The sequence below is a fragment of the Bufo bufo genome, chromosome 9 (genome assembly GCF_905171765.1).
Source record: "Bufo bufo chromosome 9, aBufBuf1.1, whole genome shotgun sequence".
NCBI lineage: Eukaryota > Metazoa > Chordata > Amphibia > Anura > Bufonidae > Bufo > Bufo bufo.
Genome location: NC_053397.1, coordinates 198,606,583 through 198,631,046, shown reverse-complemented (window position 1 = coordinate 198,631,046; position 24,464 = coordinate 198,606,583). Strand labels below are relative to the sequence as shown.

General features: G+C 44.6%; 1 protein-coding gene across 1 annotated transcript; it reads left to right on the top strand.

The window, feature by feature from the left end:
• The first annotated feature begins 9,942 nt into the window (after window positions 1-9,942).
• Window positions 9,943-24,182, top strand: GPX7 (glutathione peroxidase 7). The gene is made up of 3 exons (XM_040406925.1): window positions 9,943-10,222; window positions 16,685-16,946; window positions 23,882-24,182. The coding sequence occupies exons 1-3, from the start codon at window positions 10,091-10,093 to the stop codon at window positions 24,043-24,045; spliced, it is 558 nt and encodes a 185-aa protein (XP_040262859.1). The 5' UTR covers window positions 9,943-10,090; the 3' UTR covers window positions 24,046-24,182.
• Window positions 24,183-24,464: the final 282 nt, after the last annotated feature.

Sequence of the window (24,464 nt, the reverse complement as noted above, 5' to 3'; positions counted from 1 at the left end):
TGGAAGAAAGGAACAAAAATGACCCCTCCCCCCCCAATGCAGAGGCACTAAAACAAATTAGGCAAGAGTTAAGGAACCATATGCTAGACTCTTATGAGAAGGGTCTTAGGAGAACCAAGGCAAAATACTATTCTCAAGGGAATAAGGCGGGGAAACTCCTGGCGGCTAGCTTAAAGGCCAAAAGAACAAAAAGTAGGATACATTACCTTCTACACCCCAAAACACAAAGCAAATTGTACGCCCCACAGGACATAGCAGAAGGCTTCCAGTCATATTACCATGACTTATATAATCTAAGGAACTCCATACCTACTTCTCCAATCTTGAAAGACATGGTGAGTAGATATCTCAGTTCCCTAAATCTACCTACATTAACTGATACTCAACTCAAATTCCTTAATACCCCGATAACAGAAGAGGAGATTGTGAAAGTGATTAAATCTTTGCCCCAAGATAAGGCCCCCGGCCCAGACGGCTTTGCAAGCCATTACTACAAAAAGTTTGTGCATATACTGAGCCCCTTCCTGAAAGATTTTTGTCAACATGCCTTATCCTCTGGAAATTTCCCTAAGGAGAACTTACAAACAATCATTATTACTTTACCTAAACCAGGTAAAACGGCGGACAGACCGCAAAATTTCAGGCCCATATCGCTATTAAACCAGGACATAAAAATATACGCCAAACTCCTGGCTCTTAGGATAGCCACAATACTCCCTTCTTTAATTCATAAGGACCAGACAGGTTTTGTCCCAACTCGCCAGTCCTACTTTAATACTAGAAGAATGCTGGGCATATTCCACCAAGTCAGGCAACAAAACACCCCTTTATTGGTGCTGGCCTTGGATGCCGAGAAGGCATTTGACCGAATTAGGTGGTCGTTTGCCTTCTCGGTGCTCTCGGCTATGGGATTCAGTGGCCCTATCATATCCGCAATTGGGGCCTTATACAATGACCCCACAGCTAGTGTTTATGTCAATGGAGCCCTGTCAAAGATGTTCGAGCTGACCAACGGTACCAGACAGGGCTGCCCATTGTCGCCTCTGATCTTCATTATAGCAATGGAACCACTAGCTCAGGCGATTAGATTGGACCCATCAGTTTCAGGGATTAAAATTGGAGGACAAGAGCATGTAATTTCGCTCTACGCGGATGATGTATTGCTGTCATTATCTAGCCCAGAAAAATCATTAGCAGCGGTTATGAACCAAATAGAATTATATGGCAATCTTTCATATTACCACCTTAATTCCTCCAAAACACAAGCACTGCCGGTACATGTCCCAAACACTCTGATCCAATCTTTCAAAGACAAATGGGACTTTGACTGGTGCACAGACAGTATCCAATATCTAGGCACTAGCATGTCTGCATCAATGTCAAAACTATACGACCTTAACTATGAATCCCTATTGGCAAAAGTAGGTAAAGACATAGAAGAGTTCCATAAACATGAAACTTCATGGTTAGGAAGGATTGCGGCCTTTAAAATGTTCATACTTCCTTGCTTCTTGTATATATACCGCACGGTCCCAATTTTGCTGCCAAAAAGGTTCTTTAGAAAGGTGCAACAAGTACTCTCCAAATATATTTGGAGAAATAAGAGGCCGAGGATAGCAAGTAGTATAATTCAGAGACCCCGAGCAATGGGTGGTCTGCCGGTCCCAGACATGGAACGATATTATATTGCCACGTTAGTGTCCATGCTTAGGAGTTGGTACAAAGAAAAGGTCGAGATTCCCTGGGTTCAAGTGGAGCAAGCGCAAGCAGCACCCTTTACCTTACCAGACCTAGTGTATCTACCTTTCTGGGATATTCAGACCCCTAAAAACTTAAACCCAGTAATTCGGGCATCGGTGATGGCATGGAAACAGTTCCATAATATGAATGGAGAGGGGTATAAGCCAAAATTATCTTCAATTCCATTCTCTCTGATCAGAGCATTACTCCCACATGCGGATCTTTCAGAATGGAACATAGAGGTCAAAAGCAATATAGAATGGCTTTTTGAAAATGGGACGATGAAGTCTTTCCAAACCCTGCAGAACCAATTACTGATACCCAAGTCAGATTTCTTTAAGTACTTACAAATTCGGCATTTGGTACAATCACTAATTCCATCAAAGGTGAGATGTAGTCAAGAAGGGATGTTGTACCTTTCTGGAGAATCCAAAGCAAATCAAAAAGTTGTATGAATCATTACTCCAACCAACACAATTCAGGAAGTCTCACCCTATGCGTAAATGGGAAAGCTCCCTGAACATCACTATAGCAGAAAATGATTGGCAAAAAACAATAAGAAATGATCCACTCCCACTTACATTGCTCTAGCCATGTGGAATCGGCTTTAAAAACTATCCAACAATGGTATTACACCCCTGAAAGATTATGCCACATGTATGTAGGGGTGTCAGGGGATTGTTGGAGGGGATGTGGAGGGAGGGGTACACTTCTTCATATTCTGTGGAAGTGCCCTATGATCTCTAAGTACTGGAAAGAATGTGAGGAACTGTTGAACAGGCTGCTCCAAGGAAAGCTTACGTGGACGCCACAACTTGCCCTACTTCTAATTGGAGTGACACATCTTCCGGTGGAAGATAGGAAATTGGTAGGGGTTATATGTGTTCTAGCAAAACTAATGATACTGCAGAGATGGAAATCCCAGGAAACACCTAGGTTAAAAGATTTGATATCAACTATCAATACCACAGTGACTTATGAGAAAATCATAGCTTTAGGGAATGGTTCATTCCAAAAATTTTCAAAACAGTGGCAGTTGTGGGAAACTTCTAGTTATTGTGTCAAGGGATAGTGAGCAGATAGGTCAGAGTTGATTGAAAGTGCGTCCTCAACAAGTGGGGGCATGTAGTTGCGCAAAGGACTACCAATAAATGTACCCCACGAGTAAAGGAGTATTACCATTAGTTAAAACAAACAGGAAGACTCTGCAAATGTTAATTGGAAGAGGTGGATATTCAATTCAATTGAGAAGGATGAAAACACATATGTACAAGGCTATATAGTGAAATATCAATCATTACATGGCGGATACTGGCACCAAACGTGGATGATGTCTAAAATATTCAATGCTTTAATTGTAAAAACTGTTTATGTTTATACGGTTAGTTGTTGTTTTAATAACTCGACTGATGGAGAGCAGATTGTACTGCGACTTTATTGTAATGTGTACTACTTTAAAAAAATACCAATAAAAACGATTGAAACAAAAAAATAAAATAATGGAAATTAGTATTGTATTAAGGGTCCATTCACACGTCCGTAATTTGGGTCCGCATTCGTTCCGCAATTTGCGGACCCATTCACTTTCAATGGGGCCGGAACGGATGCAAATCCACATTTCCTGGCTCCGCATCCGCATTTTTGGGATCCGCATCCGTTTTTTCAGGATCCGCAATTTCGTTCCTGAAAAAAATAGAACATGTCCTATTCTTGTCCGCAATTGCGGACCAGAAAAGGCATTTTCTATTATAGTGTCTGTGATGTGCGGTCCGCAAATTGCGGATCACACATTACAGATGTCCGTGTTTTGCGGATCCGCAAAACACTTACGGACGTGTGAATGGACCCTAATAGTGATTATTACGCCTCGGATCTGTGATCAAAAGCTCGATTCGCTGAAGTCGATTCGCTAAAAAACTTTGTTTGCAATGCTGTTTCCGTGCGGCATTAGGGCTCATGCACACGACCGGATGTATTTTGAGGTCCGCAAAAAAACAGATCTACAAAAAAAACGGAATGAACACAGAAAGAAAATACGTTCGTGTGCATGAGCCCTTAGGGTCCATTCACACGTCAGTATTTTGTAATCCAAATTTGCGGAACGGAATGTGGACCCATTCATTTCAATGGCCCCGCCTAAAAATGCGGACAGCACTCGGTTGTTCCGTTCCGTTATGCGGATCCGCAAAAAAAATAGAGCTTGTCCTACTGTCCGCAAAATGCGGTCCTGGTCTCATTGTAGTCAATGGGTCCCCAAAAATGCAGAATGCATCAATATGTCATCCGCAATTGCGGATCTGTTTCCGGGAAATAGAATTTATTTATATTTTTTTAGCACCCTAGCAACATATATTCCTCCTTCCATTTTTTTGCAGAAAAACAGAACGGATGCGGATGTACAATTGGTAAAACGGAAAGTTTTTGCAGAAACACGGATCCACCAAAAACGGAACGAAAATCTGGAAAAGAGAAATACCAACGTGTGAATGATTTTATGTGCTCCGTGGAGGGAAACCGTATTGTCCAAAGTTGCGCGAGACTTCGGTGAATGACTACGGTTTTCCTATCTGCTTATTTAAGAACGTTTTAAAAAAAGGAGTTCAAAGCGGTCTTTGGTACCGAGGTACCCCCCAGTACCAAACCCGACTATGGATTCCTATCTTAAAACGTTTTTATTTACGCAGATAGGAAAACCGTAGTCATTCACCGAAGTCTAGCACAACTTTGGGCGATACAAAGTTTTCCTCCACGGAGCCCATACATTTTAATGCTGTACGGAAACAGCATTTCAAACTAAGTTTTTTAAGGAATCAAATTCGGATCTATGATCTGAAGCTCGATTCGCTCAAGCCTAGGGGTTATTGTGAGTATTACTAGCGAGTGTTAATAAAGGGTAATGTAAATATTAATTGTGGATATTGTGAGTATGAATAGCGTTAGGTACTAATGGTTAAAAATCAACTGCTGCTTCCCATTGAAATAAATGGGAAGTGTTTTTTGGAGCTGATTTTGATTTTTCAACTGTCCCTATTGTACACCACCAGAATAATGACAGGCAAATGCACTACATCGGTCTAATTGCACTCTAAAAATCAGGCAAGCGTGATAAATGACCCCCAAAGACTTCTCCCCTGGACTTCATGTGGAAAGAGGCGTTTCATCTTAACTTCCTCAATTTGGAAGTGCTTTTAATTGATTGTTGAAGAGGGCCCTCTAGTGGACGCTCGCAGTATGTGCAAAATAATAATGCACCGCACTAAGGCCTCTTTCACACTTGCGTTGTTGGGATCCGGCATGCACTTCCGTTGCCGGAGGTGCCCGCCGGATCCGGAAAAACGCAAGTGTACTGAAAGCATTTGAAGACGGTTCCGTCTTCAAATGCTTTCAGTGTTACTATGGCACCCAGGACGCTATTAAAGTCCTGGCTGCCATAGTAGGAGCGGGGAGCGGTATACTTACAGTCCGTGCGGCTCCCGGGCGCTCCAGAATGACGTCAGAGTGCCCCATGCGCATGGATGACGTGATCCATGCGCTTGGGGCGCCCTGACGTCACTCTGGAGCGCACGGACGGTAAGTATACTGCTCCCCCGCTCCCCACTGCACTTTACCATGGCTGCCAGGACTTTAGCGTCCCGGCAGCCATGGTAACCATTCAGAAAAAGCTAAACGTCGGCTCCGGCAATGCGCCGAAACGACGTTTAGCTTAAGGCCGGATCCGGATCAATGCCTTCCAATGGGCATTAATTCCGGATCCGGCCTTGCGGCAAGTGTTCCGGATTTTTGGCCGGAGCAAAAAGCGCAGCATGCTGCAGTATTTTCTCCGGCCAAAAAATGTTCCGTTCCGGAACTGAAGACATCCTGATGCATCCTGAACGGATTTCTCTCCATTCAGAATGCATTAGGATTCTTCCGGCATAGAGCCCCGACGACGGAACTCTATGCCGGAAGACAATAACGCAGGTGTGAAAGAGCCCTTAAGAGGCGAGAAATTATACTGATAATATCTGTAACCGATGATGCAAAACACACACCTTTCATTTCAATTTATTTACGGCTACTTATATAGGCCTTGTTCATCTCTGTTTGCAATGCATGTGACGGTTTATGTCCGCCCCGAAACCCGACATTTTTGCTGGAAATCCGCCGGATCACCGCTGGACCTCATTGCAGTCAATGGGGATCCGGCAGGCTGCTCTGTGCTGGAGATGTGATCGAGGCCATATATTCGGCAGTACAGAGAGTGTCATCGTCACATCAGTCCCTGCTTCTATTGGGACTGGCAGTGTAATTTGCCTACCGCACACATGTTGGCCACAAACACTCATTACGGGTGTTGCTTGCATCGTGGCGGTAAGACCTATTTTCTACCGCCCTGTGGTATTTCAGGATTTTGAATGTATGGTTATTATTGGCTTCAATAAAAATATAGATTTCTGTATATGTGTTTTGGATGTGCAATGTTTTGTATTAGTCCTTTTTTTTTGTATTGTGTATATATTGGAGGCTACTAGTCTTGCCCTCTCTGCGTTCTCTTTGGGCCCACGCCCACAAGCGTAAGGGCTCCGTGCCCGTATTGTGGATCGTAAACGGCTATTCGCAATACACAGGCATCTGCCGTGTGAACTCTGTAAGGCCTCTTTCACACTACCGTTTTTTTTTTTCCGTTTTGCGGTCCGTTTTTTGCGTTCCGTATACGGTCCGTATACGGAACCATTCATTTCAATGGTTCCGCAAAAAAAAAACGGAATGTGTTCCGTATGCATTCCGTTTCCGTTTTTCCGTTCCGTTGAAAGATAGAACATGTCCTATTATTGCCCGCAAATCACGGTCCGTGGCTCCATTCAAGTCAATGGGTCCGCAAAAAAACCGGAACACATACGGAAATGCATCCGTATGTCTTCCGTTTCCGTTCCGTTTTTTCTGAACCATCTATTGAAAATGTTATGGCCAGCCCAATTTTTTCAATGTAATTACTGTATACTGTATATGCCATACGGAAAAACGGAACGGAACAACGGAAACGGAAACACAACGGAACCAAAAAAACGGAACAACGGATCCGTTAAAAACGGAACGCAAAACACTGAAATGGACATACTGTAGTGTGAAAGAGGCCTAATGCGGATGCCGACCCGTTGACTTGGATGGGTCCGCTATCTGCAACATACGACCGAAGATAAGACCTCACCTGTCTTTTGCGGAACGTAGGCACGGATCGGAAGACCATAGAAGGCCTTTGGATCCGTGCCTCCGCACCACAAGAAGAACATGTTCTATCTTTGGCCATATCTTGCGGATCGCAGACCCACTCAAGTCATGGAATGGCCCCGCATTCGCAAACGGAGTGCACAAGGCCAATGCCCGTGTATTGCAGACCGCACAGGGCCCTTACGCATGTGGGCATGAGCCCTTTAGTTGTGTCACATGAGGTCCCTACACACAAAACAAAGCAATGCAAACTGTCAGAATTTTCCCACACCGTGCGCTTCTTTTGGCATTGTTTTTAGTGGTGTTTTTTGTTAAGGTTTTTTTTTCACTTCAGAAAATTTTGCATCCGTAAAAACGGCAGAATAATTGATTGCTTTTTATTTTGTTTAGCCGCCTTTTTTTTTTCTGGCTTTTTTTTTTTTTTTTACCAGTAGAGTTTTCTTCATAGCATTTTTTGTATGGCCTCATGCACACGAACGTATTTTGCATTCCATGTCCGTTCCGTTTTTTTTTTGCGGACCGTATACGGAACTATTCATTTTAATGGGTCCACCAAAATAAACGGAAGTTACTCCGCGTGCATTCCGTTTCCGTATGTCCGTTCCTCCAAAAAATAGAACATGTCCTATTATTGTCCACTTTACGGACAAAGGATAGGACTGTTCTATCAGGGGCCAGCTGTTACGTTCCACAAAATACGGAATGCACACGGACGTCATCAGTATTTTTTGCGGACCGCAAAATATATACGGTCGGTGTGCAAGAGGCCTATAGAAGAAGGTATTGGCGAAACGGCCGAAAAAAAATCTTAAGGTCTACAGCGTGCTGTGCTTTTTTAAAAGAAGCCAGAAAAGCAAGATATTTATGTCAGATTTGCGGACAAGAATAGGCATTATTAAAATTTATCTGCAAAGAAACTGATGAAACACGGATGTCTTGCGGATCTGCGTTTTACGGACTACATACGGTCGTGTGAATGCACCCTTATCTATAGGATTTGAAACACATTTGTAAAAAAATACATATTACAAAATAAAAAAAATCCATTTAATGGGGCAATACCGCGATCGGGTCCGCAGCATTGAAAATGAGAAACAGAGGCAAGAAACTGTCGGTTTCTGCCTCAGAATACGCACAAAATCAACATTTGTAGTGTGAACATGGCCTTAGGCCTCATGCACACGACCATTCCGTGACGTTCGTGTGCATTCCGTATTTTGCGGAACGGAACAGCTGGCCCCTGATAGAACAGTCCTATCCTTTGTCCGTAATGCGGACAATAATAGGAAATGTTCTATTTTTTTTTCGGAACGGACATACGGAAACAGAATGCTCACAGAGTAAGGGCTTGTTCACACGAAAGTTTTTTTGCGTTCCGTATATGGGCCGTTTTTTAAGTTCCGTATATGGAACCATTTATTTCTATTGGTCCGCCAAAAAAAAGGAATGTACTCCGTGAGCATTCCGTTTCCGTATGTCCGCATTTCCGTTCCGCTACATTTTGAGTCTTGTCCTATTATTGTCCACAAATCACGTTCCGTGGCTCCATTCAAGTCAATGGGTCCGCAAAAAAAAGGAACACATACGGAAATTCATCCGTATGTCTTCCGTATCCGTTCCGTTTTTGCGGAACCATCTATTGAAAATTTTATGCCCAGCCCAATTTTTTCTATGTAATTACTGTATACTGTATATGCTATACGGAAAAACGGAACAGAAACGGAAACACAACGGAAACAAAAAACGCAACAACAGATCTGTGAAAAACAGACCGCAAAACACTGAAAAAGCCATACGGTCGTGTGAACAAGCCCTAACTTCAGTTTTTTTGCGGACCTATTGAAATGAATGGTTCCGTATACAGTCCGCAAAAAAACGGAACGGACACGGAAAGAACACACCTTCGTGTGCATGAGCCCTTAGGCCTCTTTCACACTACCGTTTTTTTTTTCCGTTTTGCGGTCCGTATACGATACCATTCATTTCAATGGGTCCGCAAAAAAAACAGAATGTACTGCGTATGTATTCCATATCTCCGTTCCGTGCAAAGATAGAACATGTCCTATATTTGGCTGCAAATCACATTCCGTGGCTCCATTAAAGTCAATGGGTCCGCAAAAAAAACGGAATGCATACGGAAATGCATCCGTATGTCTTCCGTATCTGTTCCGTTTTTGCGGAACCATCTATTGAAAATTTTATGCCCAGCCCAATTTTTTCTATGTAATTACTGTATACTGTATATGCTATACGGAAAAACGGAACAGAAACGGAAACACAACGGAAACAAAAAACGCAACAACAGATCTGTGAAAAACAGACCGCAAAACACTGAAAAAGCCATACGGTCGTGTGAACAAGCCCTAACTTCAGTTTTTTTGCGGACCTATTGAAATGAATGGTTCCGTATACAGTCCGCAAAAAAACGGAACGGACACGGAAAGAACACACCTTCGTGTGCATGAGCCCTTAGGCCTCTTTCACACTACCGTTTTTTTTTCCGTTTTGCGGTCCGTATACGGTACCATTCATTTCAATGGGTCCGCAAAAAAAACAGAATGTACTGCGTATGTATTCCATATCTCCGTTCCGTGCAAAGATAGAACATGTCCTATATTTGGCTGCAAATCACATTCCGTGGCTCTATTAAAGTCAATGGGTCCGCAAAAAAAACGGAATGCATACGCAAATGCATCCGTATGTCTTCCGTATCTGTTCCGTTTTTTGCGGAACCATCTATTTAAAATGTTATGCCCAGCCCAATTTGTTCTATGTAATTACTGTATAGTGTATATGCCGAACGGAAAAACGAAAACAAAAAAACGGAACAACGGATCCGTGAAAAACGGACCGCAAAACACTGAAATAGCCATATGGTGCTGGAGATATGCTCCTTAGATCTTCTGGTAAAGCAGGCATCAGCGGTACTGCAGGACAGGAGGCGCCATCACACCAATTGTACAATCCTCCTCCCATGAAACAGGATATCTGGAGCAGAGGGATGGATAGATGAGGGGTCTGTGTGGCTTACTAATAGCTGTCAAGTGCACAAAGCGTTAACCCCCAGTCCCTCCCCAGTTCCTGTGAAGCAGCAGTCGTGGAGCTGGCAGCAGGGACCGCACGGAGGATCTATCTGAGTACCATGTACTCCTACGTGCTGCTGCTCCTACTCCTCTTCCTGGCACCATCCCTGCAGAAGAACCGGGACTTCTACACCTTCAAGGTGGTGAATATCAGGGGCAAACTGGTGTCTCTGGAGAAGTACAGGGGGTCGGTGAGTGTCTGGAACTTCTGCAGCCTAGAACTTTCCCTTACTGAAGGTCTATGTACATAGAACCGTCCTGTAACAAGCTAGAACCCCTGTGCAATGTCTTCTGCATGGAACTTCATGTCACTAAAACCTAGAACAGGGGTCAGCAACCTCCAGCACACCAGCCGGGGTGAAACTACAACTCCCAACATGCACCATTCACTTCTATAAGAGTTCTGACAAAAGCCAAGCAAGTGAGCATGCTGGGAGTCATAGTTTTACAACAGCTGCAGTGCCAGAGGTTGCTGATCCTTGATCTACAACAGGGGTAGGCAACCTCCGACACTCCAGCTGACATGAAACTACAACTCCCAGCGTTCATACTTACTCTGCTCTTCTCTGAACTCCCATAGAAATGACTGGAGCATGCTGGGAATTGTAGTTTCACAGCAGCTGGAGTGCCGAAGGTTGCTGATCCCGGAACTACAACATCTAGAAAGTTTCTTCACCAAGCAGAGACCTATAGATAGCACTATATAGAACTTCCCTGCATCTAGAAACTTGTAATAGATCTGTAGGTAGAGAAGAGCTACCTACTGCTTAGAACTTTACTACATCTAGAACCTTGTAATAGATTTGTATTTATAGAACAGCTACAGTATGGGCTTCTTAGAACTTTCCTACATCCAGAACCTTGTAATAGATCTGTATGTATAGAACAGCTACAGTATGGGCTGCTTAGAACTTTCCTACATCCAGAACCTTGTAATAGATCTGTATGTATAGAACAGCTACAGTATGGGCTGCTTAGAACTTTCCTACATCCAGATCCTTGTAGTAGATCTGTTTGTATAGAACAGCTATCTACTGCTTAGAACTTTACTACATCCAAAACCTTCTAATAGATCTGTATGTATAGAACAGCTACAGTATGGGCTGCTTAGAACTTTACTACATCCAGAACCTTGTAGATCTGTTTGTGTACAACAGCTATTGGCTGCTTAGAACTGCCCTACATCTAGAACCTTGTAATAGATCTGTATGTATAGAACAGCTATCTAGTGCTTAGAACTTTCCTACACCTAGAACTTTGTAATAGAGCTGTATGTATAGAACAGTTATGTTCTGCTTAGAACTTTCCTGCATCCAGAACATGTCCTTGTTTGTTTTTTTGCAGAGCCATAGAAATGAATGGGACCTCGTCCAATCCGCAAAAAAATAAATAAAATAAAAAAGCGGATCAGACACTGATGCAAAATACGGTTGTGTGCATGAGCCCTAACAGTACCCCCCAGGGCATGCTGGGAGTTGTAGTTTTGTCACAACTGGAAATCATTGTGGATCACTGGTACAGAACATCACTTAGAACTTTCCAGCACATGAGTACAATACTTTGACATAGGCATCATGCACACGACCATCTGTATTTTGCCGGTTCGCAAATTGCAGATCCGCAAAATATGGATCCTGCCCGCATTCTTTCCGGACCCATTTACTTTAGTACGTCCGTGGCCTGCATTTTGCTGCCAAGTATAGGACACGTTCTATTTTTTTGTGGAACGGACAAATGGATGCGGAAAGCACACGGATGATCAGTGCGCTTTCCGCATCCGTATGTCCGTTCCGCACAAAGATAGAATATGTTTGCAGAATGCGGCCCATGGACCCATTGAGGTCCATGAACCCACCAAAAAAATATATATATGCAGGCGGCACACAGACTGTGATTTGTGGACCGCAAATCAGTTACGGTCATTTCATTTCTATTGTTTTGTGTGTTATATTGTCCTCACCCATCATGAGACGTTTATTATACATACGTCCCATCGCCGAGGCAACTCCTGAGGCACAATGAGAAGCATTCGGTCTATTTTGAGACCCCTCTGTGCCTGTATGTTGGACCTTAGCTGTAAGTACCGCATGTAAATGTAACGCCTCTGTGTCTTTTACATTCTACTAACCAGCTGTGTGTGTATTCTGCCCTATAGGCACGCCGGGCTCATTAGTCAACTAACCCTGAAAAGCTAAGGTATAATCTTCTCCTGGTGGGCGAGACGGAGGAAGCTTGTCTGCTCTTGTTTGGACACACAGGGGTTAAATTACAACTGGTATGAAGCGTCCTCCCTCCCCTTCTGTGCTCCCTACAAGGGGTGTGCGGACGTGGCATGTGCTGGAGTAGAAGGGTTACTGCAAAGTCTGCGTTGTGCAGATTTTATATATAATTAGCTCCACAGAAATATTTCTATAGTACTTTCTGTTGAGACCCCCACCCATCCTGAAAACGAGGGGGTTCTGTGCCCCGTGGCTCTGCACTGAAGTGAATGGGACTAAGGCCTCGTCCAAAGCAACCGTATGTTCGGTCCGCATTCGATACGAAAAAAAATGTGGATCGGATGCATCACACATCCAAGGATAGGATATTCTGGTTAGCTTGAGAGGGGGCGCTCTAAGTACGTGTCTTATCAGTTTTAGGGCTCATGCACACAAATTTAGGCTCATTGCACACGAACGTGTGCGCTCCGTGGCCGTATTGCGGACCCGCAATACACGGGCACCGTTCCGTGGGCATTCTGCATCACGGATGCGGACCCATTTACTTCAGTGGGTCTGCAAATCCGGAGATGCGGAATGAAAGCACGGAACCCTACGGAAGAACTGTGACCATTTCTGAGTTGTCTGTTTTAGTAACCACTTGAAGGCCCCCTTTAAAGGGCATCTGTCAGCAGTTCTGTACCTATGACACTGGCTGACCTGTTACATGTGCGCTTGGCAGCTGAAGACACCTGTGTTGGTCCCATGTTCATATGTGCCCGCATTGTTGGGAAAAATTATGTTTTAATATATGTAAATGAGCCTCTAGGAGCAACGGGGGCGTTACCGTTACACCTAGAGGCTCTGCTCTCTCTGCAACTGCCGCGCCCTCTGCACTTTGATTGACAGGGCCAGAAATGATGACGCTTACACTGCCTGGTCATTTGCAGAGAGAGCAGAGCCTCTAGGTGTAATGGCAACGCTCCCGTTGTTCCTAGAAGCTCATTTGAAAATATTAAAACATAATTTTTCTCAGTAATGCGGGCACATATGAACATGGGACCAACACAGATGCCTTCAACTGCCAAGTGCACATGTAACAGGTCAGACAGTGTCATAGGAACAGAACTGCTGACAGGAATTGCTAACAGTTTGCAATGAAGGTCCAGATGGCTGTTACTAGTTGGGGGGTGTCCCTGCATAGTCTAACACTGGCAGCATAGTGTCAGATAGTGCTTCCATGGGGTTTCGTCCCGTACTTCCATTCCGCAAAAAGATAGAACATGTCCTATCTTTTTGCGGAACGGCCAGATCGCGGACCCTTTAAAGTGAATGAGTCCGCGATCCGCTGTGGCTGCCCCACAGTGGGTGTTCGTGCATTGCGGGCCGCAGAACAAGCCACAGGGTGCACACGTTCGTGTGCAAGAGGCCTTATTTTTTGTCCGCATCTAGGGTTGCCACCCGGCTGGTTTCACAGCATTACCTGGAAGCAGCAGGACCTGCGAGACGTCATCATGCTGGAGCGCAGGTCCTGTCCTGAGCGTCTAGTCAGCAGCGAGTGTTCACTGTGGCGCCATCAAATGGAGGAGGGGAGTTTTTTTTTGTTTTTTTTTGCAGAAGCAGAGAAGGGGGCACTAATGGGGGCATTACCATTAGCGCTTGTTCACACAAATGTATGGGTTCCTTTACCGTATTGGGGACCGCATATACGGATCTGCAATAAACGGACACCTTTCCATGTGCATTCCGCATCACAGATGCGGACCCATTCACTTTAATGGGTCCGCAAATCCGGAGATTCGGAACGGAAGCACAGAACGTAAACCCACGGAAGCACTACGGAGTACTATTGGGGGCATTACTATTACTGGGGGCGTTACTATTATTGGGAGGAGCTAATGGGGGCATTACTCTTACTGTGGGGCACCAATGGGGGACATTATTAATTCTGGGGCACACTAATGGGTGCATTACTATTACTGGGGGGAACTAATGGGGGCATTACTATTACTGGGGAGCACTAATGGGGGCATTATTTTTACTGGGGGGCACTAATGGGGGCATTAATATTACTGGAAGCCACAGTATGACAGCGACTTAATACCCAGTGTTAAGACACGCCCCCATAACCACACGCCTCAGGAAGTCTCGCACCTACGCATTCTCTTCACTGATTGGCGCAGGCGCAGAACACTACAGAAGCTTACTGGCCGATGGAGTCAGTACTGCGCCTGTGCTGAGCGCAGTACAATCGAGCTTCTGTAGTGTACTGTGCCTGCGCCAATCAGTGAAGCGAACGTGCAGGTGAGAGGGGCGTGGCCCAGCAGAGACCGAGCAGAGCCGCTGGGTGCAATAGCACTGCTCTCATTGCACCAAGGGGCTAATTTTTCATACTATGAAAAAGCTCATTTCTCTACATTGCGGCCACATTTTGAGATGGGAGAAGAGGACATCTTACATGTGACCTGTTTATATGGAGAGATATGTGGTGCAAGCAGAGATCTTAAAAATGGCAGCTTAAAACAGTAATGGGGAGATTTATGAAAACCAGTGTATAGGAAAACTGACTGACTTAGTTGCCCCTAGCAACCAATCAGATTCCACCTTTCATTTTTCAAAGCTCCTTTGGAAAATGAAAGGTGGAATCTGATTGGTTGCCATGGGCAACTAGGCCTGTTTGCCTTTACACCAGTTTGCTAAATCTCCCCCTAAGTATACTGGGAAGTTGCATTATTCATTGATTGAACATAAAGCTGGAAAACTCATTTGACAACAGGAATGGGCTGATATTTGTTCAGGAATTTACACTGAAAATCAACAGCTAGACCCCAGTAATACCGAGCGTACTGTGCTGCCTGAGAAGGAGCTGTCACCTCTTATGACTCTATGTTGTGCCATTCCTTTATTATTCCTGCTAGAAGTTATGAATGAATTGTTAACAGATGGGTGTTACTAGTTAGGGGTGTGTCCCTGACCCTGCACAGTCTGACACTATCTGACACTATGCTGCCAGTGTTAGACTATGCAGGGACACACCCCAACTAGTAACAGCCATCTGGACCTTCATTGCAAACTGTTAGCAATTCCTGTCAGCAGATTTGTACCTATGACACTGGCTGACCTGTTACATGCGCGCTTGGCAGCTGAAGGCATCTGTGTTGGTCCCATGTTCATATGTGTCCGCACTGCTGAGAAAAATTATGCTTTAATATTTTCAAATGAGCTTCTAGGGAGCGTTGCCATTACACCTAGAGGCTCTGCTCTCTCTGCAAATGACCAGGCAGTGTAAGCGTCAACATTCCTGGCCCTGTCAATCAAAGTGCAGAGGGCACGGCAGTTGCAGAGAGAACAGAGCCTCTAGGTGTAAGGGTAACGCCCCCGTTGCTCCTAGAGGCTCATTTACATATATGAAAACATAATTTTTCTCAGCAATGCGGGCACATATGAACATGGGACCAACACAGATGCCTTCAGCTGCCAAGCGCACATGTAACAGGTCAGCCAGTGTCATAGGGACAAAACTGCTGACAGGAATTGCTAACAGTTTGCAATGAAGGTCCAGATGGCTGTTACTAGTTGGGGGGTGTCCCTGTATAGTCTAACACTGGCAGCATAGTGTCAGATAGTGTCCTAACAATGCGGGCACATATGAACATGGGACCAACACAGATGCCTTCAGCTGCCAAGCGCACATGTAACAGGTCAGACAGTGTCATAGGGACAAAACTGCTGACAGGAATTGCTAACAGTTTGCAATGAAGGTCCAGATGGCTGTTACTAGTTGGGGGGTGTCCCTGTATAGTCTAACACTGGCAGCATAGTGTCAGATAGTGTCCTAACAATGCGGGCACATATGAACATGGGACCAACACAGATGTCTTCAGCTGCCAAGCGCACATGTAACAGGTCAGAAAGTGTCATAGGTACAGAACTGCTGATAGATGCCCTTTAAAGGGGGCCTGCAAGTGGTTACTAAAACAGACAACTCAGAAATGGTCACAGTTCTCCTATAAAGGGTATATGTGCATCTTGAAATATGTTTTAACATGTCTCTGAAATATGTTAGAATATGTTATTGGTGGTGCTCCCTTGGTGCAGACTGCCACGCTGCAGCGAGCCTGTGGCCCTTTGGCTTTAGTCTGATTGCGCTCCCATTGACCTCAGTGCGATCATGGAAATGTCAGTGACGCTGAAAGGGTACAGCGTGCTCTGAATCATAGCATCCCCTTCGTCCTAATGATCGATAGGGGCCTAAGATCGCAGCCACCCTCCGATAACATCTTCTTACTTGTCCCAGTGGAACATGCGGTTTATTTCATCGCTCTCATTACCACAACACAGATTTATAGATCTTCGTTAATACCAGGCTGGCAGAGATCTCCTGAGTTAATAAAATACACACTCACTGCACTATTCTACCTCTTAACCCCTGCCCCCCTTCATTCATCTCCCTAGGTGTCATTGGTTGTGAATTTGGCTAGTCAATGTGGCTACACGGATGACCACTACAAGGCGTTACAGAAGCTGCAGCGGGAGCTGGGATCTTACCACTTCAACGTTTTGGGCTTCCCTTGTAACCAATTTGGGCATCAGGAGCCAAACAGCGAACGCGAGATTGATTCTTTTGTCAAAACGACTTATAATGTTACCTTCCCCATGTTCAGCAAGATAGCGGTGACTGGTATGGGAGCCAATGCTGCCTACAAATATTTAACAGGTGAGATTTGAAAATTATGTGCGTCATGGCTGCTGATGGGTTAAACAATAAGCTAAGAGTGGCCGTAGACACTTTCGGGACAATTTTTTCTGATTGCATTTTACTCATTTTGGGCTAAAAATAATTTCTTTCAATTAGTCTTTAAGAAAAATATTCTGCAGTTTTTGTGATGCATGGGGTTAAGACTCAGTCTATGTGCAGACCTTTGCTTCTGAGTTCCGGCAGATAATCTTTGATCTCCTGACTCATTACAGCTAAACTCTTATCAAACTGATAGGAATATGGCTTAGGTCATCAGTATCAGATCGTGGGGGGGGCCGACACCAGGCACCTCCCGCAGATCAGGTGTTTGAAGAGGAGGTGTCGCTCCACGTGAACGCCACTGGTCATTACGCTGCATGCCGTCTCGAAAGGAGATGATGCGTAGTGTAAAGATGAGCAAGCAGCGCTCGCATGGATCACCCCCTCTTCTTCAAACATCCGATCAGCGGATCCGATCAAATATCAAAATATATGGCAGGACAATCCCTTTAAATCAGGGGTGGGCAATTATTTTTTCGATGGGGCCACATGAGAAACTGAAAATATTTTGGAGGGCCGGGCCAAAAGGCTAAACTCAATACTGCATAAAATCAATTGTATTTCTTTATAAAAAGCAGTAAATATCATTGTTGGACAACTGGTACGAGTACTTGTTATAGTTAAACAATGAAAAAGTGAGGTTGCCTTACAAGAAAAAAATTTAAATTTATTAAACAAAATTTCCCAAAACAATGAACATTTTTCACTATTTGTGACTCATATTAGTGAAAGCCATTGTCCCCCTGTGAATCCAGCCATTGTCCCCCTGTGAATCCAGCCATTGTCCCCCTGTGAATCCAGCCATTGTCCCCCTGTGAATCCAGCCATTGTCCCCCTGTGAATCCAGCCATTGTCCCCCTGTGAATCCAGCCATTGTCCCCCTGTGAATCCAGCAATTGTCCCACTGTGAATCCAGCCATTGTCCCCATGTGAATCCAGCCATTGTCCCCTGTGAATCCAGCCATTGTCCCCCTGTGAATCCAGCCATTGTCCCCCTGTGAATCCAGCCATTGTCCCCCTGTGAATCCAGCCATTGTCCCCCTGTGAATCCAGCCATTGTCCCCCTGTGAATCCAGCCATTGTCCCCCTGTGAATCCAGCCATTGTCCCCCTGTGAATCCAGCCATTGTCCCCCTGTGAATCCAGCCATTGTCCCCCTGTGAATCCAGCCATTGTCCCCCTGTGAATCCAGCCATTGTCCCCCTGTGAATCCAGCCATTGTCCCCTGTGAATCCAGCCATTGTCCCCCTGTGAATCCAGCCATTGTCCCCTGTGAATCCAGCCATTGTCCCCCTGTGAATCCAGCCATTGTCCCCCTGTGAATCCAGCCATTGTCCCCCTGTGAATCCAGCCATTGTCCCACTGTGAATCCAGCCATTGTCCCCATGTGAATCCAGCCATTGTCCCCTGTGAATCCAGCCATTGTCCCCCTGTGAATCCAGCCATTGTCCAATGTGAATCCAGCCATTGTCCCCTGTGAATCCAGCCATTGTCCCCTGTGAATCCAGCCATTGTCCCCTTGTGTACAGAACACCCCCCCCCTTACAATAGTACACACCCCTCCCCCCCCCCTTGCCTTTAGAAACGTAATGCTCAGAGATGATCAGCCATGTGTTAGTCACACTGACTACACACAGCACAGGGGGAGGCGGCCGCAGCTTCATGCTTGTCGGCTCTGTGACTGTCAGTGTCAGACAGTCACAGCCGATACTATGAGAGCCGCGGGCGCTGCGCTGTTACAGAGAAGGGAATAATTGCGGCCGGCCGGGTCCCGGGTACGGCTCGCACGAGGCACCCCCCCCCCCTGCTGTGTCTTACCTAGACAGTACTGCCGCTGACGCTGCCTCCCTGCCACCGCGCCATGCCACACGCAGCACGCCGAGTCGGAAGTCCTCTTCATTCGCGGAGGAGGGGTATCGTTGCTTGACACGCCTCTGGCTCCGCCCGGGGGCCGGATTAAAAGGTCCGCCGGGCCGTATACGGCCCGCGGGCCGTAGTTTGCCCAGGTCTGCTTTAAATGAATGTATATGAGGTCAGAAGATCAAAGATATGGTTTCATATGAATTTTCAGCTGATGGAACTCAGAAGCGACATTGTGCAAATAGACTGTTTTATAACCCCATGTATAACCTCATTTTAACCTCTTCCGGACATAGGGCGTACAGGTACGCCCTGATGTCCCGGTACTTAAGGACACAGGGCGTACCTGTACGTCCTATGTATTTCCGATCACCGGCGGGCGGTGATCGGAACTCGGTGCCTGCTCAAATCATCGAGCAGGCACCTGGGGACAATGCGCCGGGGGGTCCTGTGACCCCCCCCCCCCCGTGTAGGCGATCAATTCAGACCTGCGGTTTTCTTCTTTTCCGGGTTATTCGGGTCTCTGGGGACCCGATCACCCGGAACAGGATGGTGATCGGTGGTGTGATAATACACCATCAATCACCATCCTGCGATCCTGAGAGGTGATGGTGACATCACCTCTCAGGATTGCTCTCATTGGTCGGCTGGGCGGGCGGGCAATTCAAATTGCATCAGCGCTCCTCTCCTCCTCCTTTTCAGTCCGGGAGCCGAGGAGAGAGCATCTCCAGCCAGCACCCCCATCTGTAAAAAGCTCAGGATCGTCAGCCAGCACCCCATCTGTATCGATCACTTTGGGGCCAAATTTGTACAGGCCTATGTACCTGGAAGGGAGGTCGCGGTTGATGAGTCTCTCATTGCTTTTAAGGGGAGACTCATTTTCCGCCAGTATGTTCCCTCAAAGCGGGCGAGGTATGGCGTGACTGAAGGGTACACTTACAAGTTTCGTGTGTACGAGGGGCGGTAACGGCATCACCCCTGCCCCTGTGCGAGGTACCGCGGCAAGCCCGATTGTATCGTCGACTACAATCGGTATATTGGAGGAGTTGATCTCTCTGATCAAGTCCTCAAGCCATATAACGCCATGTGCAAAACCCAGGCATGGTACAAAAAAGTTGCGGTCTACTTGGTACAGGTTGCCTTGTACAACTCTTTTGTGCTGTCCCGGAGCGCTGGCAATACAGGGACATTCCTTCAGTTCTATGAGGCAGTCCTTAAGGCCCTGATCTTTTCTGACCGGGAAAGAGCAGGCCGGAGTACTTCGGGAACTGGAGGCGCCCGGATCGTCCCTGACCAACACTTTCCAGGTGTGGTCCCCCATACTGGAAAGAATGGACGGACCCCAAAAAAGTGCAGAGTGTGTCACAGGAGGGGGATACGGAAGGACACCACTACTCAATGTGACACGTGCCCTGATCATCCGGGCCTCTGCACTGACGGTTGCTTCAGGGAGTACCACACTTCCACGGAGTACTAAATTTATATCCCAATTTAGTCACTGACAATCGGATAAAAAAACTATGGTTCTCAGACTTGAGACACTAAAACTAAAAATTTTTTTAAAAAAATATTATTTTGTAAAACTAAAATAAATAAAAAAAGTTGACATATTAGGCATCGACACGTCCATAATAATCTGCTCTATAAAAAAAAAACATGACCTAACCCCTCAGATGAACACGGTAAAAAATAGAAAAATAAGAAATGGTGCAAAATTTTTTATTTTTTTGTCACCTTACATCACAAAAATTGTAATAGCAAGCGATCAAAAAGTCATATGCCCCCCAAAATAGTGCCAATAAAACTGTCCTCTCATCCTCCAAAAAATTAGCCCCTACATAAGATAATCGGCTAAAAAAAAAAAAAAAAAAAAAAGACTCTTAGACTATGGAGATACTAAAATATTTTTTGGGAGGTTTATAAAAAGATAATATAGTGTAAAACATAAATAAATTAAAAAAAGTAGACATCTTAGGGATCGCCGCGTCCGTAAGAATCTGCTCTATAAAAAATACCCCATGACCTAACCCCTCAGATGAACACGGCCAAAAATTTTTAAGAAAAACTGTGCCAAAACAGCAAATTTTTGGCATATTTTCCATTTTAATCCGTTATTTTCCAGTAACAAAGCAAGGGTTAACAGCCAAACAAAACTTAATATTTATTACCCTCATACTGCAGTTTACAGAAACACCCCATATGTGGTCGTAAACTGCTGTATGACCAAACGGCAGGGCGCAGAAGGAAAGGAACGCCGTATGGTTATTGGAAAGCAGATTTTGATGGCCTTTTGTTTTTGACACCATGTCCCATTTGAAGCCCCCCTGATGCACCCCTAGAGTAGAAACTCCAGAAAAGCGACCCCATCTAAGAAACTACGCCCCTCAAGGTATTCAAAACTGATTTTACAAACTTTATTAACCCTTTAGGTGTTCCTCAACAGTTTATGGCAAATGGAGATGAAATTTCAGAATTTATATTTTTGGCAACCTTGCCTCACAAAAATGTAATATAGATAAACCAAAAATCATATGTACCCTAAAAATAGTCCCAACAAAACTGCCACCTTATCCCGTAGTTTCCAAAATGGGGTCACTTTTATGGAGTTTCTACTCTAGGGGTGCATCAGGGGGGCTTCAAATGGGACATGGTGTAAATAAACCAGTCCAGCAAAATCTGCCTTCCAAAAACCATACGGCGCACTTTTCCCTCTCCGCCCTACTGTGTGCCCGTACAGTAGTTTACGGCCACATATGGGGTGTTTCTGCAAACTACAGAATCGGGGAAATAAATATAGCATTTTGTTTGGCTGTTAACCCTTGCTTTGTTACTGGAAAAAATGGATAAAAATTGAAAATTTGCCCAAAAATTTTTAATTCTCACATTTCTTCTCCATTTGCCAATAACTCTTGTGCAACACCTAAAGGGTTAACAAAGTTTGTAAAATCAGTTTTGAATACCTTGAGGGGTGTAGTTTCTTATATGGGGTAACTTTTTTGGAATTTCTACTCTAGGGGTGCATAAGGGGGGCTTCAAATGGGACATGGTGTCAAAAAAACAGTCCAGCAAAATCTGCCTTCCAAAAACCACACGGCGCACCTTTCCCTCTACGCCCTGCTGTGTGCCCGTACAGTAGTTTACGGCCACATATGGGGTGTTTCTGCAAACTTCAGAATCGGGGCAATAAATATAGCATTTTGTTTGGCTGTTAACCCTTGCTTTATTACTGGAAAAAATGGATTAAAATAGAAAATTTGCCAAAAAAATCTAAATTCTGAAATTTTATCTCCATTTGCCATTAATTCTTGTGGGACACCTAAAGGGTTAACGACTTTGGAAAATCAGTTTTTAATACCTTGAGGGGTGTAGTTTCTAGAATGGGGTCATTTTTGGGTGGTTTCTATTATGTAAGCCTCGCAAAGTGACTTCAGACCTGAACTGGTCCCTAAAACTTCTAAGCCTTGTAACGTCCCCAAAAACTAAAATAACTTTCCCAAAATGATCCAAACATGAAGTAGACATATGGGGAATGTAAAGTAATAACTATTTTTGGAGGGTGGCAGCATCAGCCCCACAAGGAAAGGTATTTAATTAAATGAAAAAAAAATCTATAAAAGGTCCTCTTTAACTGCTGGGATCGAATGGGCAGGACGATAACCACATAACCTTAAAGGGGTTGTCCAGTCTTTTCTAAATGATGGCCTATTCACAGGATACGCCATCACAAGCTGGTTTGACGCCCCTGCCGATCAGCTGTTCGGGTGTAGCTCTGTCCCCGGAAGTTGGATAGACCATCACTTAGTAAAGGTTGGACAACCCCTTTAGCGTAACAGTACGTCAGCGTGTCTAAACTCATGCTCTTGACATGCAGTTATGTGCAACGTACAAGAAGAGGTTAACCCTCATTACTTTGCACTATTTTAACCCCTGGAGCACCCAGCAATTTTTTAGTTTTCGTGTTTTAGTTTTTCTTTTGGGCCTACCTTCCTAGAGCTTTTTTATTTTTCCGTTCACATAGTCGTATGAGGGCTTTTTTTTCCGGGACAAGTTGTAGTTTCTAATGGCACTATTTTATATTTCACATGATGTCGCGGGGAGCTGGAAAAAATTGCAAATTAGGTGAAATTGGAAAAAAAAAATACACAATTCTGCCACAGGGTTCAGGTAAAACTGACCTGTTGCCTTCATTCTCCGAGTCAATATGATTACAACGATAACACATTTATATAGCTTTTCTTGTGTTTTAATACTGAAAAAAATATATATAAAAACATTGTAAAAAATAAAAATGTTCTTTTATTACCATATTCTAACCTTTATAACGTTTTAATATTTACGCCTATGGAGCTGTGTGAGGGCTCAATTGGCCATGTTAAAAAAAATTCTGTTACACCATTCAGCGTATGGGATAAATATTTTATATTTTAGTACTGCTGGCGTTGCGGCAATGCTCATGATGTTTTTTTGTTTTTGTTTTTTATTTAATTATGGCAGAAGGGGGTTGATCTGAACTTTTTTTTAAACTTTTTTTAAAACTTTTTTTTAAGTCACCCTAGGTGATTATAACCAGCAGTTGTTAGATTTATCCATCACAGAACACAGCATTCACTATATTCCAATACAGTGCTGCCACCTGCAGGCCTGTATTGGAATATACCAGTGTTAGGTATTGGAGCCTCAAGCAGGCTCCAGCTTATCATGGTAATGTAACAGCTTCCCCATACTCAGCTGGGAGAGGCTGTTGCGGGTGCGGCTCTCACATCTTCACCGCTCAGATGCCGGGGTCACATTTGACCATGACATCTGGGAGGTTAAATGTCTGTGATCGGTATTATGGCACATCGCAGACATTAGCGTCGGGCCTCTCATGTAGGGTGGAGGTCATCAAGGAGGTTAAGGGATTGAATGATCTAAATGTTGCATGCTGTCTTCATTCTTCAGTTTTATTTATGGCTTTGCCATTTTTTTTATTTTATTTTTTTGCTGTTTTCTCAGAATCCCTTGGTAAAGAGCCCGACTGGAACTTCTGGAAGTTTCTTGTTGGACCTGATGGAAAAGTGGTGAATGCGTGGGGTCCTACCGTGTCCGTGGAAGAGGTGAAACCTCATGTTACGGAGCTGGTGAGGAAATTGATCTTGAAGAAGAAAGAGGAACTCTGATGACCAGACTATGATAGCTCAGCGAATGGGACAGGGTTATAGTTATTAATCAGACCATCTGATTAAAGAGGGGCTGTCACAAATCCTGACATGTCTGTGTTAGTAACTGCTCCCCCCCTGTGTAATGACAATTCTGGAGCATCTATTCTTATGACTCTCCTTTATTATTCCTACTAGAAGTTTATAAATGAATTGCCACCAGTCTGCAATAAAGGCCCAGATGAGTGTTACCAGTTGGGGGGGGGGGGGGGGGGCCCTGCACAGTCTGGAACTGACTGGACAATGTAAACTGTGCAGGGACACACTCCCAGCTGGTAACACCCAGATGTACATTCATTTCTAAACTTCTAGTAGGAATAACATAGGAACGGCACATCATAGAGTCAGAAGAATAGATGCTTCAGAAATGTTATTACATG